The sequence below is a fragment of the Etheostoma cragini genome, chromosome 3 (assembly GCF_013103735.1).
Source record: "Etheostoma cragini isolate CJK2018 chromosome 3, CSU_Ecrag_1.0, whole genome shotgun sequence".
In the NCBI taxonomy this organism is placed as follows: Eukaryota; Metazoa; Chordata; class Actinopteri; order Perciformes; family Percidae; genus Etheostoma; species Etheostoma cragini.
In genome coordinates this window covers 17,085,722-17,103,220 of record NC_048409.1, presented here as the reverse complement: position 1 = coordinate 17,103,220, position 17,499 = coordinate 17,085,722, and the positions used below count along the sequence as shown (strand labels likewise).

Genomic DNA, 17,499 nt, shown 5'->3' with positions numbered 1-17,499 from the left:
AGACGGACAGACAGACATTACCGCAAAGTAATTAAATATATGTGTGGCAGGGCACCTTTAAGGCATAGGACATATTCTAACCTCATGATGGCTCTAGATGAAAAGTAAAAGGGGGTTCACTTAAATCTTTACAATCATGACAAACCATCCAATAGCCAAGACACTCAAAACCACAATTGTGAACGTCATTGGTTGCATTTAAAAGTCCCTAGAACCAGTGGCTAGCATGGCCACAAATAAAAAAGGCCTATATAGCTCATAATATAGGATTCTTTCAAATTATGTAACTGTACTTGAACTTTTTCTAAACCTCTTTGTCCTGCTACCTGTAAAAGGAGCTCATTTCGTGCTATACAGAATTGTGAGTACATTTGTTGAGTTCTTTTACTTTAACAGGGAGTACAAGTTGGGTGATTAATGCATGTCTCAACCATGTTTCACTGCGTAGGATGCACCTTGCGAGCAACAACCCTAATATATCCAAAAGCCTTCTAAAAATTCATACATCATGACTGTATTGTGTCTTCATCAAGGTAACAAGTTCTTGAATGCTTAAGAGGCCAGAGTTCATTAGAAGTTAACTAAAGTCATGCGAGTGAGTTCATTTTGTATATATAGCAATGTTAAGTTGCTTTTGGCTCCATTTCCCAAAACAGCCAGCCACAAAAAAAACTGTCTGTCACAGAGATTCTGTTAGCATTGAAGATTCAGAAATAACAACAAAACAGGCAAAAAGCTGTGATTTCCCTCCAACGCTGTGGGGCTTGTAACTCATATTGTCCTCAATCTGCCATTAACTTCTTTTCTTATGGGTCAAAATCATGGACTTGTAACCTCTTTCTTCTTCTAATGCTCAAAATGCTGCAGTTACAAAGATGTCTGGGGAAGGACAGAAATCACACTTTAATTTTAATATGAAGAGCTATACAAAATGACGTATAAGTAAGAACGTCAGCAATCTTATTTATAAATTAGAAATTGTTCTTTATGGATAATTAAACATTTCAAGTTTAACGGTTGCTAATCAAGTGCAAGGTTTACTCTGATCCATCTTGGCCTTTACACCGGTTGCCAAATTATAGATGGCTCAGAGGCTGTCAGCACTTTAGTAGATCTTATAGGATCTTGCTGTCCTTCTTGCACTCTCCTTTGCTCCATCCATCACAGACACACTCCTTATTGTGGCTTTATAACTGTGGGACTTTCCAGTTGGTAGTTATTATGACTGCCACCTATTACATGTACTGTATTTTTGTGAAGAGAGCTTCCTGTGAAACTGGTTTGGACTACTGAGTGCAGCAAAATCTTTATTTTGGTCCATAAACAGCCTCAGAAGCAGTCAATAACAGCCTAGACTTTGTAATTACCTTGTGTAAATATATCAAAGGTTTCTTGTGTCCACAGCTTTCTACAGCACAAAGACTTGGTCATCTTCATATTTAGTCTTTCTGCCAGTCAACAAAATAAATTGAGGCTGTTAAAGTAATATTGCATCGTACAGAGCCTAAATTGTGTGATTAAAGCTTAACTCAATCATCATAAGATTCCCATTTTCCACAAAACGTCCAAGGTGCTCATCCTCCTCTGTGAAAATGAAACTATTTATCCTCTATCACGTCACTTCTGGCTTCAAACACACACGTTTGAAGCCAATTTAGCTTCTATTTGAAGATGCTGATGTTTTTGAGAAAAGAGTCCATACAGAAACCATGTTTGATGTTTTATTAAAAAGTAAATTAGGCATCAGTCAATCCTCACGGCTAACCCGTTTCCCTCCCCGACCCTCTTCTTATCACAAGGTTTAACAGATGGCAGTGATGTGTGTCTGTCTGACTAGGTGACGCTCATCAGCTCAACAAAAAAACAGGGAAACTACGGTCTTCATCCATAGCCTTTATTGGAAATTCTTTACATGTGAATCCTCTGAACCTGCCCAACCCCAACTTTAGAGACTATAAATATATATATATAAAAAAGGAAGTGTAAAAGACTTTTTGCAGTTCCTCCAAGAACAAAGAAAGCATTTACAGTCAGGTCTCAAATTGAGAAGGGCAGTAACCTTTTGTTTGTTCATTGAAATGTCAATCATCTATAACAGTGATTTTATAATCATGTCAGGAACAAATCCAAATTTAAACAAAAATAATAGGAGGGGTAATAATCAGTGGCCAAATGAAATCAGTAAGGTTTTGATGATGAGAACACTAGAAAAACAGGAGACCAGCACAGTACAGACAGACGTTAGAGGGTCTATATATATATATATATATATATATATATATTTTCTGCATACTCAAAAAGGTTTTTTGGGTTGTCTGTGTAGAAGGTGTTGTAGAGCCAAAATACACCAGCTATAGGAAGCTCCCCGTCCAAAAGCAGTGAGTTACAGCAGTCCCAGCACTGACAAGGAATTATTAGGAAACAGACGGGACAAAAGGTTTTCAGAGAGCAGGAGTAGAGCACCGCCTGGTGACTGAACCAGGACATGCAGGAAAACCTTCATTTTGCATCTTGTGAGCAGTTTCACCCACACAAATCCTTTAAAAAAAAAGAGTGACTTTAGGTGTTTGTTACAAAATGTACACGTGACAATGAAAAGTGAACCAACTCCTGACATGTTCTCTGCATTGATTAGGAGAGCCCTGGATAAACCTCGCCATTTATTGGATATGATTAAGATCAACAAGTTATCATTTACAATACCAAATAAAATGTGCAAAAAATATCAAATATTCAAAAATGCCCATTTTCTTAACAAACGTTACATTTGTGATTTTGAACACTGTTTACAAAATGTTTATGCACATAATTTCAATAAAGTCTGGTCCTGCAGCTGCTGGCATAATAGGTGCACTTTGCACGAGAGGAGTGCAAACTGACGGAGCATTGAGGTACAGGTTCTTTTAAAGTGGCAGGCCACTACAGAGGAGGAAAGGCTGGTCAGCTCTTCACATCAAGGATGAGACTCCAAGTCGGGTCCCTGTTTTTGAAAACATCTTGGCACTAAGAGCTGAGTTGAACATTGTGTTTCTAGCACTAAAGTGATGCAACTATATGTGTGACGTGCAGTCTGAACCCAGCTCCTGACAATAAATCTGCACCTGGGCAGCAAGAGAAAAATGATACTAACTAGTAAAAATCCTACCATGTGTGGCTAAAGACTTGCATTTGACTAAAGATAATATTGATGTCAAGATGCTTACAGCACTAAGAGGGATTTACAGGGGACAGGAACATTTTATATCAGCTGTCAGTGCTGTTTTGAAGCCAAGGAAGATTTTGGCTACATGGAGACCATCTTTTTAACAAAGAAGTACTTTAAGTCAGTGAAAACACCATGACTCGTAACAGCTAGACAAGTGATGGCTGGACTTTGTGTGTCAAGAGTGAAGACAGACCGCCGATTACACTGTACTGGTGTTTGGTGAGCGCGAATATAAAAATAAAGCAGTTCACAGGACAACATTTTAAGTCAAACTACACATGTGTGAGGTTGTCGAGGTGGAACTGAAATTCAAATCAAAGAGTCTTAAGAGCTATGAGGACCCTCCCATTATCTCAAATGTCTCATTTTTCTTGGCTAGAAGAAGAGGAAATAACAATTTAACTTGGTACAAATATAAATCAGTTTTCTTTTGTTGTTTTTCAAAATATGAACAGAAATTTAGTAACACAAAAAAAGTCCTTCTGAGGATTAAGTCCCGCTGGCTGAGGAGGAGGTGATGGAGGGGTCTTGATCATTTTTAGAAGAGCGGGACAGAAATTTTAAAGCAAAGAGACGACCAAACAATAATCACCCTGGTCTTCAAGAGCGCTTCTGTCTCTTGGAATGTCGCTGCTGGCCGGCCCGGTCTTCGTCACTGCTCGCCCCCCCAGCATCGCCCCGGCCCCCCCGCTGACGAGTTCTCCGTGTGTCCCGCTCGCCATCGCTATCCTGCTCCCTGTAATCCTTCCTGCCTGAGGTGGTAGAGGTCCGCTTACTTCTCCTCTTGCCATTATCATCGTCCTCCTCATCGCCACTCTCGCTCTCCTCTTCCCTTCGTCCCTGAACATTTCTGGTTTTCTTCCTGTTTGATTTGCCATTCTGAATCTTCTTCTTTGTTTCCTCTTCATCCTCCTCAGCTTCTTCCTCCTCTTCCTCAGATGTTGCGGGGGCTTGGCTGACGCGTTTGCGTGACCGCCGGCGGAGGTAGCTGAGGCCAGGCAGCAGCTTTTGGAGCAGCTCAACAAACGACTGCTCTGTCTTGACCATGCAGGAGAGGACGCTGCTGCCCTGCTGGTTGTACTCCTCTGCGTTGGAGAAGACTAGTTTCAGGTCTTCCAGGAAATCCTGGCCGTGACGATACAAGCCCTGGCTGAACTTTCCCAGCATTGTCTGGAAATCCATGGGCTGGGAGATGATGTCCAGGTAGTCCTCTGCCTCCTCCGTGGACACAGGCTCCCTGTAAGAGAAGCCGAGCGGTAGAAGAGGGCCACGTTAGGCTACAGGTTAAGGATCATATTCATTGTTGATGTCAAAGTCATTTAGGTAGTAGGATATGACGATTTACTACGACAAACTCAGAAACTAATTTGTGATTTATTCATGGGTCTTAAGATATGCAACAACACCGGCAGCATCTCTCTCAAGGGTAATCTGGTAATATTGTTTTAGACTGAAAAGCAACATGTTAAACGTTTAATTCAGAAGATCTTAATCTTTCAGTCTTAGAGATATCATACATGTTGAATGTACTGGGGATGGGGTGTCAAGAGCTTAAGAAATTTTGTCACACAGTCAGACCAATTTTGGGTTTCTACCAATACAAGAAATATTTTGCAAACAAAAATAAATATCACAGTTAATTACTCCTAGGTGTCAAACATTTTTCTCCTACATGCAAGTAGCTGGTGCTGCTCCAGAGTGCTTCATAACCTATAGTACACTTAATGGAATGGCCATTCATTCAAACCTTCAGATTATGTCCTTTGCTCACCTGAAGGGCCAGCTGTAGCGGAATTTCATCAGTTTCTTGAGGATTTCCTCGCACCTCTCCAGCTCCAGGGCCTGCCTGCGCACTCCTGACAGGGAGCTCTGTCGCACCTGCAGCCACCGCGCACATGGACAACAATTAAAACAAACTCATTTGTTCTATGCCGTCAATGACAATGTCTGTTTCTTTCTGGGATATTGATCAACTCTTACCCTCACGTTTCCCATTATAAAACTATTCTTTAATTCTAAATAAGAAAACCTAGCTTCTGTATGCGAGTGTCCTGCTGGTTTCCTACCAGTTCATCAATGTCTGCGGGGCTGTTGGGGCCAGTCCTCTGTTTGCTGCTCAGACTACTCGAAGACGACTGCTTCTTGGGTTTACTTTTTGAACTTTTCTGCCGAGACGAAGACTGCTTATTTTTCTTCCTTGGTCTCACTGTGAAGAAATAATGAGGTGATCAGGACAAGAGGAAGAAGAGCTCGGAGTCAAGTGAAAAAGAAAAGGAACCCTAGTGGAAACAGTTTTATATGCACCAAAAAGGTATAAGTAATGAGTAATCAACAATAACTGTTGGAGCATATTGTTTCTAAGTTACAATTACTAAACCGTTAATGCTTAATTGTTCCTTGTATTGTTCAACTCCAGTGTGCGAGGCTGTAGATTATTGCAAAGTCTACCGCAAGAAATCAGAAAAATTATCCGTTCTGCGATTCTCTTTCAAACTAGTGATGCATAAAAGTTCTTAATTGTCATCCTTGACATGCACACTTGAACTGACAGAGGGATCATCCTGCCACATACTTCGAGTGAAGCCAGAGTGAGACATGGCTTAAAAGCAAAAGGTCCAGACGTGCGCTTTGCTACATGAAAACACATAGACAATAGAGACAGGGAGAAGACAGGGGCTGTTATTCCCTGTCAGCATTCTCCTCATTCCCAACCTTTAACAACCCCATTTTCCTAAACCAACTGGGACTCATTCTTTTAGACAACGCAATATATTTGTTGTATTCTTTGTTTTGTGCCCTCGTTTTTTTTTTTAAATACAAAATGGAACATTTGGATGATGCAAGGATTCCAGTCTGGAGTTGGTACACAGAAGTCAAAAGAGACATTTGGCCACTCCTCCCTAACTTATCCAGGTGGAAACCCCGATGATGAACCATTGAGCCGTCACTGAGCCGAGGCAATTTTGTGAACCCTGAACTTAAGTTGCTTCCGCTGATACTCACAGCTGTGACCCATGGCTTTGTAGTCATTCTCTTCCTCATCCTCTTCATCCTCCTCAGACTCCTCCTCTTCAGACTCCTCCTCGTCCTCTTCTTCATCATCTGTGTCTTGGTTGTAGTTCCTGCAATAGAGGTTGCCAATCAAAAACCTTTACACGGATGACAAAGACAGAATATGGTCTGTAGTTGGAAAAATAAGCAAGATTTACTTTGAAAAACAATCATATATCATTGTATTATGTTGAATAATATGTAGTCTCACTAATACTAGAGCCAGTGCGCTGCCCTTTTCCTGCCAATTTAAATTGTGTGGCTGGGCTTATGCACAGTGAGGAGAGTACAAACCTAACGGCTGCTTTAAAAAATATGCAGACTTTTAAAAACAGTGGGGAAAAAATACATCAGAAACCTGCATAGCACAATATATCCAGCTTCATTTAGGTCTACAGTCATTTTAAAAGAAAACGTCCTTGTATGCACACATCCCAACAAAAAACCACTTACTGTAAAATGACTTGATGATGAAGATTGTCACTGTATATGTTCCACTATTTAGTGTATGCACAGTACTCATTTTTGTGACAAATAAAAATATTGTATTTTTAGTCAAAGACAAATGTGTTACTGCACACAAATTAAATGCTATTTCTACGTCTACATGAACTCTAACAGTTTACATTGACAATGAAGGACAGTGAGAAAGTGTGCGGCGGACAGTTACCGTAAACGGGAGCCGCGTCTGGCCACAGTGGGCTGGCAGGCCGGGCACAGCCACTCTCCGGCAGGAATGCGGTACAGGGCCGGTCGCAGACAGAACAGGTGGAAGGCCTTGTTGCACTCATCACAGAGGATGAGTTTCTCATCGTCACCTGGAAGAAGATCAACATTTACCATAGGACTGGCTAAAGAAGGCATTTTTAAAACCAATTTCCTGGTTTTAGCTAAAATGTATTCAGTATGCCCACATTTCTGTTCCTGTATTCTCTCCCTGAAAAGGCCAACAAACTGAAGTAACTAAAGTTTTTGATAGTCACTACAGGTTCACCTGTTGGCCTGTTGTTCTGCCGGCTCAGCATGTAGACCTGCCTTACACTACTAGTCTGCCCTGCTCTGAGCCTGTCGCTGCTGCCCTGTTTGGATCTGGGTCTAGACTCCATCAGCTTCAGCACAGATGGGCTCTGCCTGAGCACTAGACAGAAGGCAGAAGGGTAGTGGTGTAGCAATGCTTCACTCAAACTGCAACTTAACAATTCTGCACAGCTATTAGTAAGGACTGACTGTTGTACTGACTGTGTCTTTATGAGAAAAAAAAAACATAAACCATATTTATTAGACAGGCCCCAGTTGTGGTGCTGTAGTTCTGTTTAGGTAAAAAAAAAAAGGTTTTTTGTCCCGTTATTGGTCAAGGAAAGCCATGTTACAAACATGTCTATGTTATTAAAGCCATGACACTCATAGGCTGCAAATAATGTACAGCTAATTCTTTTCTTTGAGACTAAATGAGAGACAACAGTAGAAAACTGTCCTCACCTTTCCTGCGACAGACTTTGCAGCGAGCGTTCTCGGCAGACATGTCCCACTTTATGCAAGCGTCCAACATTCCCAGCAGGACGTGCATGCGGGAAAAGGTCTGGGCCTCTAGGATAGCCGTCTTCCACTTCTCTACCGCTGTAGCCACCTGAGAGGAAAAGCCCAGACTTGTTTAACTCAGCAGAACTTTACACGAAGAAAGAGTTCAATTGTGATAGCTCAGTCTGTATGAGTCTTCATGAGCAAACATCAGCTTCTCAATTCAATTTTATTTTATGTGCCCATCTCACAGCTCTGTGTTTTCTTGCAGATATTTATATTTAAAAAAAATGTTTTAAGTATTACAGGAGCTTTGACATTAATGCGCTTTACCTAGAGTTATGACCCTGATGGCTTTAATACATCCCCCAGTTAAAAAAAATCCGACAATCCCAACATTCAGTGACTTTTTAGATGGAACCAGTTTACATTTGAGACACAAACTTAAAATAAACTTGAATATTGCAACTCTGTTCTCTTACCCTAGCCTCTTCTGCTAGTCTCTTCTCCTCGTCCACCTCTTCAGCCTTGCTACTTTCCTCCCCTCCTTGCTTTTTCTTCTTTTTCTGCTTGGGGGCCATGAATCCCTGCAGGAACTTTTTAATTACACAGGCCTGAATGGTGATGATGCATTCGCCAAAGTCTTTCAAGCTCTCCATGTCTTTTAACTGTGAAAGGAGGATGAACAGATCAGTTATCAATTACAATCCCAAAGTTTTGTGGACGACACTGACAAACTCTTAAACCTTGTGTAACAACAAAAAACATACAGCCTCGATAGTAGTGTGGTGTAGTCGTAGTGGTTCATTTTATTTTTTAAGATAATATTTTGGGGCATTTTAGACCTTCGTGTGGATAGGGCAGCTGAGACTTGAAAGGGGAGAGAGGGGGAATGACATGCAGCAGAGGGCCGCAGGTCAAAGTCAAACCTGCGGCCACCGCGTCGACGTGTAAACCTCTATAGATGGGCCCCTACAATAGCAGAGGAGCAAACCAGGCGCCCATGTAGTAGTTTTTCTTCATATGCTTTCTGCATAATTTTCTCTTCAAATCACGTTTTCTCAACCGATTACACTCATCTGTATCATCAAAATACCACTTCCTTTTGCACAAATTTATGCTTAATGGTGTTTTTCTTTTGTTTGTTTTTTAATTTTCAGGTGTTGAAAGAAAGAATTTTCTCAATCGTCAGTGAACATTAATGTTGAAATTCAAGGGCTACTGATATTGTATGTAGCCAGACAAGCTAATCACCTGATCTTCAATGTCTATGTTGTCATCTAGGTATCCCAGGCCTCCCTTCTGGAGCCTTGAGGCTACCTCCTGGATGTCACTGCGCAGGTAATTGAGCAGCTCTGTGTAGCCATCACAGGTCCTAAGAGCCATTTTGCTTTTACGTGTCAGATGGACTGAGTGGAGGATGTCCTGGTACCTGAAACAGGGAAGGGAGAGCTTTATATTCAGCGGCTACGATTTTTTAAAACTTTTTTTGTATTCATTTTAAACTGTTTAATAACCTACATGCTTGCTGCAACATCAAAAAAAGCTTTAAACAGAACCTGTTGGATCACTCCAACAGATCCCTAAAAGCTGGTAAAACCAGGCAATGCTTTAGCAGCGCAGTACAAACGGATGCTTGCATGTTTGTTAGCGTACTTGTTTCTTATGAGTGCACACACCTGCTTTGTATCTTCGCTTTCAGTTCACTCTCTCTAACCCCCTGAGGATGAAGACTTTCCACTAGTTCCTCCAGCTCAGCTGTGCTTTCACATACAAACCTGTATACAGAGGCAGAACAATTAGGGGGAAAAAAAAGATGGTGTAATAAGAAAGGGAAGAAAATCCATCAAATGAAAGAAGAAGACAAACAAAGCTCCTACCAGAGGTTCTGTCCCTGGTTGGGAACAGTAGTTTCTATACAGATGTCTGGTGCTGTCCCCTGCTGGGCTCCCTCACAAATAGCACCATCTATACTGCCATCGTCCTTTTCAGCTCCTACAACATAAACAGTAATTACAAAATATTTTTATGACTTCATGAAGATGAAAAAGAAAATCGCAAATGAATCCAAGAAAAACTTAACAATAAGAGTTGCAAAGAACCATTTTTAAGTTGTTACCAATATATGAGATTTTATATTTGGGACCAATATCAGCCAAAATTAACTTTTTTGCATTAACACAAACATTTAGACAGGGATACCTTGCACTTGAGTTACCGTACCTTGTGAATCATCAACAGCGGCCGACTCTTCATCCTCTTCCTCTTCCACGTCGGGCTCAGCTGGTTTGTCCTCCGGTGGAAGGGTGAAGCTGTAGTTGATACTTTCATGCACCCAGCCTTTCTCAATGTACAGACCAGGGACCACATCAGAGAAAAGCCAGTATCTGAACAGAAAACATCAAGCAACCGGGGTTATAATTTATTTAGGCGACTCATTACCTTCATCTGATTCCTAACGCTATTTATCTGTGTATAATCTTTTCAAATGATTGTGTGCAGCACTAACCTGTTATGACTTCTGTCAGTTCCCAGTGGGGTCCTGCGCATGACAAGTCTGGCTTTGGTTATACCATCTTGAAAGGCCCTTTCTACAGCAGCCCGCTGTTTACGCATCCGCTCCTCTTCAGCCTCCTTCTCCATGCGCTCTGTTGGGGAATAACACAGTAGAGTGAGGTACACCGACTTAAGAATTAGTTAGTTACTAATGATAAACTGGCTACAGTCTAATGACACATTCCTACAAGATCTCAGTGGTGGAGAAACTAAGTACTGAGAGAACAAACTCAAATTGTGTCACACAACACATGGTTAGCTTGCCAGTTAACCAACTTTTTTATAGCATATTTGGATTATGTGCTCCACTCCCTGCTAGAAAAGTTTACCTTTGTTCTGCCTGTCCATCTCCTCCTTCTCCTTCTTGGCCTGCATGGACATCAGCCGCCGGCTCTTCACTGAGCTAATCATGTCCTCTGGCTCTGGCTCCACCTTCACTTCTTTTTTGTTCTCCTTCTTAGCACCCCCCTCTTTCTTTTTCTCGCCTTTGAATCCAGAAGAAAAATATTTATTAAATTAAAACAAAAATGGAACTAAATTAATATTGACGTCAACAAAACATTTACATTTTTGGGACGTAATAATAATAAAAGACTAAAAGGCTGAAAGAAGATGTTCCGCTCTCTGGTATTTTGAAAATAAAAACATTCATAATCAATGCATAACTTAACAAGTTGTACTGATGTTTTACCGGTATTATAAAAGCGGTTTAGTGCAGTTACAATAAGTGGGGAAAGAAGCCTACCTTTGCCCTCCATCTCCTTTCGCATCTGCTTCTCTGCCCTCTTGCGGTCATTGACCTCTTTCAGCATTGCCAGACGCTCCTTCCACACCTCAGCGGACCGTTGCTGCATTGCATCGACATGGTCTTCAACAGAGTATGTCATGAGTATGCGGTGGCACAGTGCAACCAGCAGGCTGACCTTCTCTTCGGGGCTCAGCTCAAACACCTCGATTGTCTCAAGTTTTTCTAAGAACTCACTGGTCACTACATCATCAAAGCCACCCAAAGCCCCAGAGTCCACTGAGCCCCGGGCACTCTCCTCACCATGGGCGTCACACGGTCGCAGGCACAATCGTGCCAGCTCTGACACTGAGTGCATAGTGAGGGGGATCTCAGATAAGGGCATATCAAGCTCACTGTAGCCTTCCGCCAGCTCGTCCTGCAACAGCGTCTGAAGCAGCACCACCAGCACGCGGTTCAGGTAGAGGAAGCCAGATCGCTCCCCGGCCAGGGCTTCCATCAGAGCCCCAGCTGTGATGGGGTACTGGTCATCTGGCATCAGCAGCCCTGCATAGCAGTGGAGGAAGTCCACGACCATAGCCACGTCACCAAACAGGGTGTTGGGCAGCCCCTCGGGCATGTCTACAAGTTTGAACGTTGGCAGGGTCTTGCCACATTCAATCTCCTGGTCCTCATATCGACGTGATTGTTCTCGGCGGACGAGCATCTCCTTCTCGCGCCTCTCCTTGGCCTTTTCTCGAAGTTTCTCCTTGACTTCCTCGCGCCTTTTCTTCGTCTCTTCCTGCTTTTCCTCTTCACTCATGGCTGCCCAGCGCTTTTTTTGTTCCAGTAGCTCCCAGCGTTTCTGCACCAGCTCTTTGAGCTCCTCTGGCAGCCGGCTCCGATCATCTGGGGACAAGGTCTTTGCCGCCTTGGAGATGAGGCCCGAAAGAGAGTTCTTTTTGTCCTCTTTGCCCTTGTTTTCCTTATAGTAACGTAGAAGGTGGAGAGCCATAGGGTGCAGTGGCTTCCCCAGTTTAGGCGTACCCATGCTGGTACTACGTGCTCTCTTCTTAGGGCTCCCAGCAGGGGTGCTCTTAGCCAGATGCAGCAGAGTCATCTGCTTCATCTTCGGTGTCTTAGCGCCTGCTTTATCGTCCTTTTTAGAAGCTTTGAGGACGTTGAGCTTCTTATCACCGCTCTTTGCAGTTTTCTTTCCTTCTTTCTTGTCCCCGGACTTCCTGCCCGATTTTGGAGTGGAAGGAGCTGACCCTTTGCCTTCTCCTTTCTTTGGAGATCCCGAGTTCTTCATCTTGAGAGGGGAGCCATTCATTTTTATTTTCTGAAATACAGTCAAAATGACCCAATTAAGCAAAGCTTTGAGAAAAAAAGAAAAAAGGGATACACCATAGTTATTAAGTAATTGAAAAAAAAACTGAAACGTGATTATGTGCATACAAGCCAGCTAACCTGCATGTGGCCCCAAATGGTCGGACTAAGGGGCATGCCTAAAGAGTCTTTCTTCTTTTTCCTTTTCTTTTCTGCCTTCTCATTTCCTGAATCATCTCCTGGGGTGTCAGGGGTCTTCAGCTTCTTGTTAGGTTTACCCTCTGGAGATGACAAGCTCTTACGCTTTGCAGAGGGATTCTCTGCTAAAAACTTTAGACAAAAACAAAAAAGTGAGCCAAGGACAAGCAACATTTTTAAAATAGAGTCATTTGCAAAAAGAAATTACCATGAGTAAATTACCTTGTGTGGATCAAGAAGAAAGTCACTGAATTTGCTGGGCAAGTTAAATTTTTTCACCAGTTCATCTTCAACCACCCAGGGAGCACTCTCTCCCATGCCCAGCCTCAGAGCATAGTGTCTGATAAAGTAACGTATGATCTCCTTTGTTGGAGGGCGCTCCGTTCTGTTCAGACTGTCTGCTGGGACATCACTGATCACCTAGGAGACAAGTCGGTGGGAAAGATTTAGCATCAACTTACAAAAATGCTTACTTTGTGTAGCTCTCAAAAGATCACAAAACAAGCATGTAAGACCTGTAAGACTAATTCCTCTCAGGGATGCAGAAGGAAAAGAACTTTAGACACTTTTTGTTGACAACGAGATACAGACCTTATCCTCGTTGACGAGCTTCACGTCGTACTTATGAGGAAGGAATTTGGGCATCACCCATTTCTTCTTTTCTTCCTTCATGGCAGTGGGAAGTTTCCTTGGTGAACGTCGGGCTCGGTCACCTAGTAGGAAATAAAATAGTATTGTGTGTAACAAATGAGACTTCTTTTCCCCAAGCGTGCAGAAAAAAGTGATCAGAACATAAAGTGTATTAACCGGGGAAATTAAAACAATTTATCTAAGCAAATTATTATGGGCCTACAAACAATAACCAAACAATATACCACCTGTCATGTGGTTTAGGGACGCATTTATAAACAGCAAGTTTGGTTTTATCCATGCTGCATGGCTACAATACAATTTTTTCTTCAAACTCTTTGTTTGCACTTTTTATGCAGCGGCTGGTACTCACTGAGACTCTCTCTCCTGTTCTCCTCCTCTCTGGGAGGAGGTTCCTTCCTCTGGTTCTCCTGACTTGCATTCTCCTTGTCGCTAGATGGAGAATCACAGGCACCTTCAAGCTTCTTCTCCCCCATCTCGCCCTCTGGGTTTTCTTGGGGATGGATCTTCACCACCTTTACTTGCAAACTTTTGTCCTTCCCCACCTGAAGTGGAAAAGTCTTGTGAGCATCTCAGAATACACCAAGTGGAAATTCTCAATTAAACACCTGCTGGATGGGTATTGTTAAGGTTTTACATTAGTGCCAAGTCATATGAGACTTAGAAGCGATTGTAATTTCTAAACACCTCTTAAAAGAACCAAAATCAACTGCTGCCTAGGAGGTAGAACATTAATTCAAAAATGTTAACATTTGGTAACTTGCCAGTACTATTTTAAAGTGTCTCGGTTGTTGTAAAAATGCAAAATAACTGATATGGTGCTCTAAAGATTACATGAATAGTGATAATAGGTGCTGGAGTCATCATAAGATCCAAATGCAAAATTACATAACAGACAAGTCCAGAAATTTTAGAAGCCAAACTGACCAGGAAGTCACACTCTTCATCCACTGCATACTTGGTAAGGATTTCCATCCAGGCCATTTCAACCAGTTTGTCTAAAGATACTGTGTTGTGGTGGACCATCTCCAGGACCGGCTTCTCAAACCACAGGGGATACTCCTCCTGAAGCCTGCACACAGAAAATGGTCAGCAGTTAAAGAGAAAGTTTAATATAGTTTCTGTCTCGCATTCCCATTAAGATGTGCTCCACCTTTTTCAGTATAAAGTGAGACACTGTTTTTATTTGTCCTGATGCTCATCAAACAAGGCTGTTGCCACATCAGACATAAATTGAGTTTGTAAATGGGTGTGATGCACTCTATTCAAGACACGATTCATTTCACATTGTTTGGATTTCTGAGATGCATTTGTCACAGGAACCAGAGCATTAATAACAGGGCAACAAAGGGCTGAGAGTGACCAGTAGGGGGAGTAAAATCTCATTGATGATGTTAGACAGCGCTTAAATACACTATGTGATCCTGAGTGACTTGAGCTCTGGCCAGCTGAACAACGCTCTGCAGCGTCTTTGCTGTGACATCTCCTTGTCCCACCTTTCTCTTGCTGATAGCACATGTACATACAGTGTATGTATACCTGGCTGGTGATAAGTGGCCTGACAAAGATCAGTTGAACTTTCCTACAGTTTCGTATGGCTATGTTCTTCCTGTTTGCAGATCAGTCTAAGCCTAAGGGAACTATCATCAGGCCACTGCAGATTGAAGGATGACTCAATGACACACCCTCTAAATAGACTGAGAGGAGGAGCACCTGATTTATCCAATCAAAGCAAAGCAGCAAGCCTTGTGACCTTCACTGGTAGAGTGTAACTCTTTTGTGATACAACCAGGCGGCTGTTATGAGAGGCTCATCTGCTTTTTAGGGCATCTAAACTACCAGTTGTGCCATTTACTAAAAACTCTACTGGTCTATTCTTCAAACACTCTGTGTAGGCCACGAACAGTAATCAACAGAGAGTCGACTAATGGCTATTATTTAAAAAGATGGATAAAACAGTGTACAATCAAACTTTGAATGTAATACTAACAGTTCGGTGACTTCTTGTTCCTCCTCCCAAGCTTCTTTGTGTGTGAGCTGGTTGCTTCCAGTGCTTTTGCATGTCCAGATGCGCTCATTATACCTCTGCAAGCGTGCCTCATACTCTCTGTAGGCATTTCGTCAAGGAAATTACAATAGTCACATGTAAGCAGTTCCTCCTTTATTTAGCCCTTTGCTTACTAACTAAATGAAAATACGTTTTGTGGAAAAAAAGTTAACACACTTCTATAGGTAGTTGATGGAAGTAAAAAAGTTTGACTACCGCTGGTGATTGTAAAAACTACAACAGTCAAGTGAACCACATTCTCCACTTGAGAATTAAACCAAGTCTGATGATTATGGGATAGTGTGGAAATGTAGCTGGGAGGCCTGTGTTTCACATAGCTGTTCTTCAAGCAGTGATGGTAGATTCAGTTGTTAAAAAGGTTATATGAGATTACAAGACAGTAACGTGAATTACAGCTATGTCACCGCAGGAATCCACGTCTACTAGAACTTATAAACAACTCATGTAGCAATACATGAAGTCCATTTGTGTCACACTGATCTGTCATAACTGGCTTCATAATCTAACTGACGTTCAAAGTTTTCACATGAACACCAAAACAGGTGGGTAACTGTCCCCTATTCTATTAGAACAGAAATACACATCCCAAAATGCTGTCTTATATTTATAATCCGTTTTAAGTCAACTGCTGTTCTCTCTTGGCAAACTACAAAACAAATGTAGCGGTAGCTAAGGCTAGCTGACTCTAAATACGCAAGCGTTAACAGCTAAATGTAACCAGCCGATAAACATCAGCTTGTGGAAGCAGACGGCGGGCTATTGTGACATAATGGTATCCCTGACGCTAGCAGCGCGCTAGCTAAACCCGCTAGCATTAGCGTTACTAGCTGACAGTGGGGCCGTGAAAGTGACAGGACGCCTTTCAGCAACTCTCCATATTTAACTAAACATGTGAATTGTTCCATGCGAAATTTAAAAGTAAATATTTATTCTAGCTTAGCGAAACAGCCTGCTAGCTCCAATGAGTTGATTAGCAAAGCAGTGCTAACGTTAGCCAGCAAGCTCGTCACCCGGTGTACACTGTGTAGCTACATGTGGGTTAATATTAAATTGGGTGAAGTTTTAAGGTAAAATAAAATTAGGCACTTAAGCCATACATATCAATTCACATGTCTATGTGAGCATACATTTAGCCAGTGGAACAAAGCCACTTAGCTAACTATACAGCATCATGCCGACTGGCTACATAAATCGAGACTAAGCATCAGCATCATGTTAAAGGATACTCTTTGTTCCTGAAGGCCTCCTTGGTGTGCTCGATGATGTAGACTTCTTCTCCCGGGCCTGGTGGCTCGGCTAGCGGCTTAGCCAGTGGGTAAGGTTTCCGGCCTAAAAGCGGTGCCATCTCAAATCCACAGATGGCACGGGGGCCAAGGGTAAAATGAAATCTTCTAGCAACAAACTAGCACAACAGCATACAATAATATGTTCTTAGCATGTATGCAAGTGTCCAGAAATATCTTAGCACTCCTCACGTTACCGCCGGCAGGCCCGGCACTCAACGTGTAGCAGCTAGCTAGCTGACTAACGTTAGCTAATAGGATGGATTGCTATCTCGTTGCAAAACAATAACAGTCCGCTTCTTGCCACCCGCCTCATCGCATCCTTCTTCTCTCCTCTAGTAGTGGTGTCATGTTTGTTTTACGCAATGTCTTGTATGTAAAACAGGTTGCCGGACTTGTCTCTCGGTATAGTTAGTAAACTTTTAGCTTCTCCGGATGAACATGTAAAGATGCAAACCACACCGAAATGAAACTCGCGGCAACAGCCGAAGCTCAGTTCAGCAGTAGGTCTGGCGCGTTGTACAATCCCAAGTCTTTGCAAACTAGGCCTGTTCTCGTTTAATCAGTTGTAGTTGCTGCATGTTCGTACTGTCTGAGCTTCTTGTTGTCAGATAAGATAATTAGCAAATGTTACGAAAAAGTAACCTGGATCAATCAAGAGGTTAAATTCCTGTCGAAATGGCGGGAGTTTCTCGTCCACCGGCACAATTCCGTACACCCTCAGAACTCCGTTTCCCCGGCAGCAAGCAGCGTCGCAAGCACGTCCCGCCCTCCCTCGACGTTCATTGGATTCCTCAGTGAATGGCCTTCATAGAATTGTTCTGATGAGGTTTCTGATTGGCTGACATGTCCTGTCTATTGTCAAACTAGACTAGCCCCTTAAAAGAAACCACGCCTGCATCGAATATAAATGAGG

General features: G+C 42.4%; 1 protein-coding gene across 2 annotated transcripts; it reads right to left on the bottom strand.

The window, feature by feature from the left end:
* Window positions 1-1,878: 1,878 nt before the first annotated feature.
* Window positions 1,879-17,342, bottom strand: baz1b (bromodomain adjacent to zinc finger domain, 1B). Of its 2 annotated transcripts, XM_034867414.1 has the most exons (22): window positions 16,527-17,342; window positions 15,223-15,339; window positions 14,160-14,304; window positions 13,585-13,777; window positions 13,173-13,294; window positions 12,804-13,001; window positions 12,525-12,713; window positions 11,076-12,396; window positions 10,660-10,815; window positions 10,284-10,422; window positions 9,998-10,161; window positions 9,655-9,769; window positions 9,454-9,552; window positions 9,029-9,206; window positions 8,257-8,442; window positions 7,736-7,883; window positions 7,251-7,394; window positions 6,927-7,074; window positions 6,209-6,327; window positions 5,272-5,411; window positions 4,977-5,083; window positions 1,879-4,442 (listed from the first exon to the last, which is right to left on the bottom strand). In XM_034867414.1, the coding sequence occupies exons 1-22, from the start codon at window positions 16,643-16,645 to the stop codon at window positions 3,806-3,808; spliced, it is 4,884 nt and encodes a 1,627-aa protein (XP_034723305.1). In that variant the 5' UTR covers window positions 16,646-17,342; the 3' UTR covers window positions 1,879-3,805. The 2 variants fall into 2 exon arrangements, with proteins under 2 accessions (XP_034723305.1, XP_034723306.1); XM_034867415.1 differs by lacking the exon at window positions 7,251-7,394 and having other exon boundaries at window positions 16,527-17,341.
* Window positions 17,343-17,499: the final 157 nt, after the last annotated feature.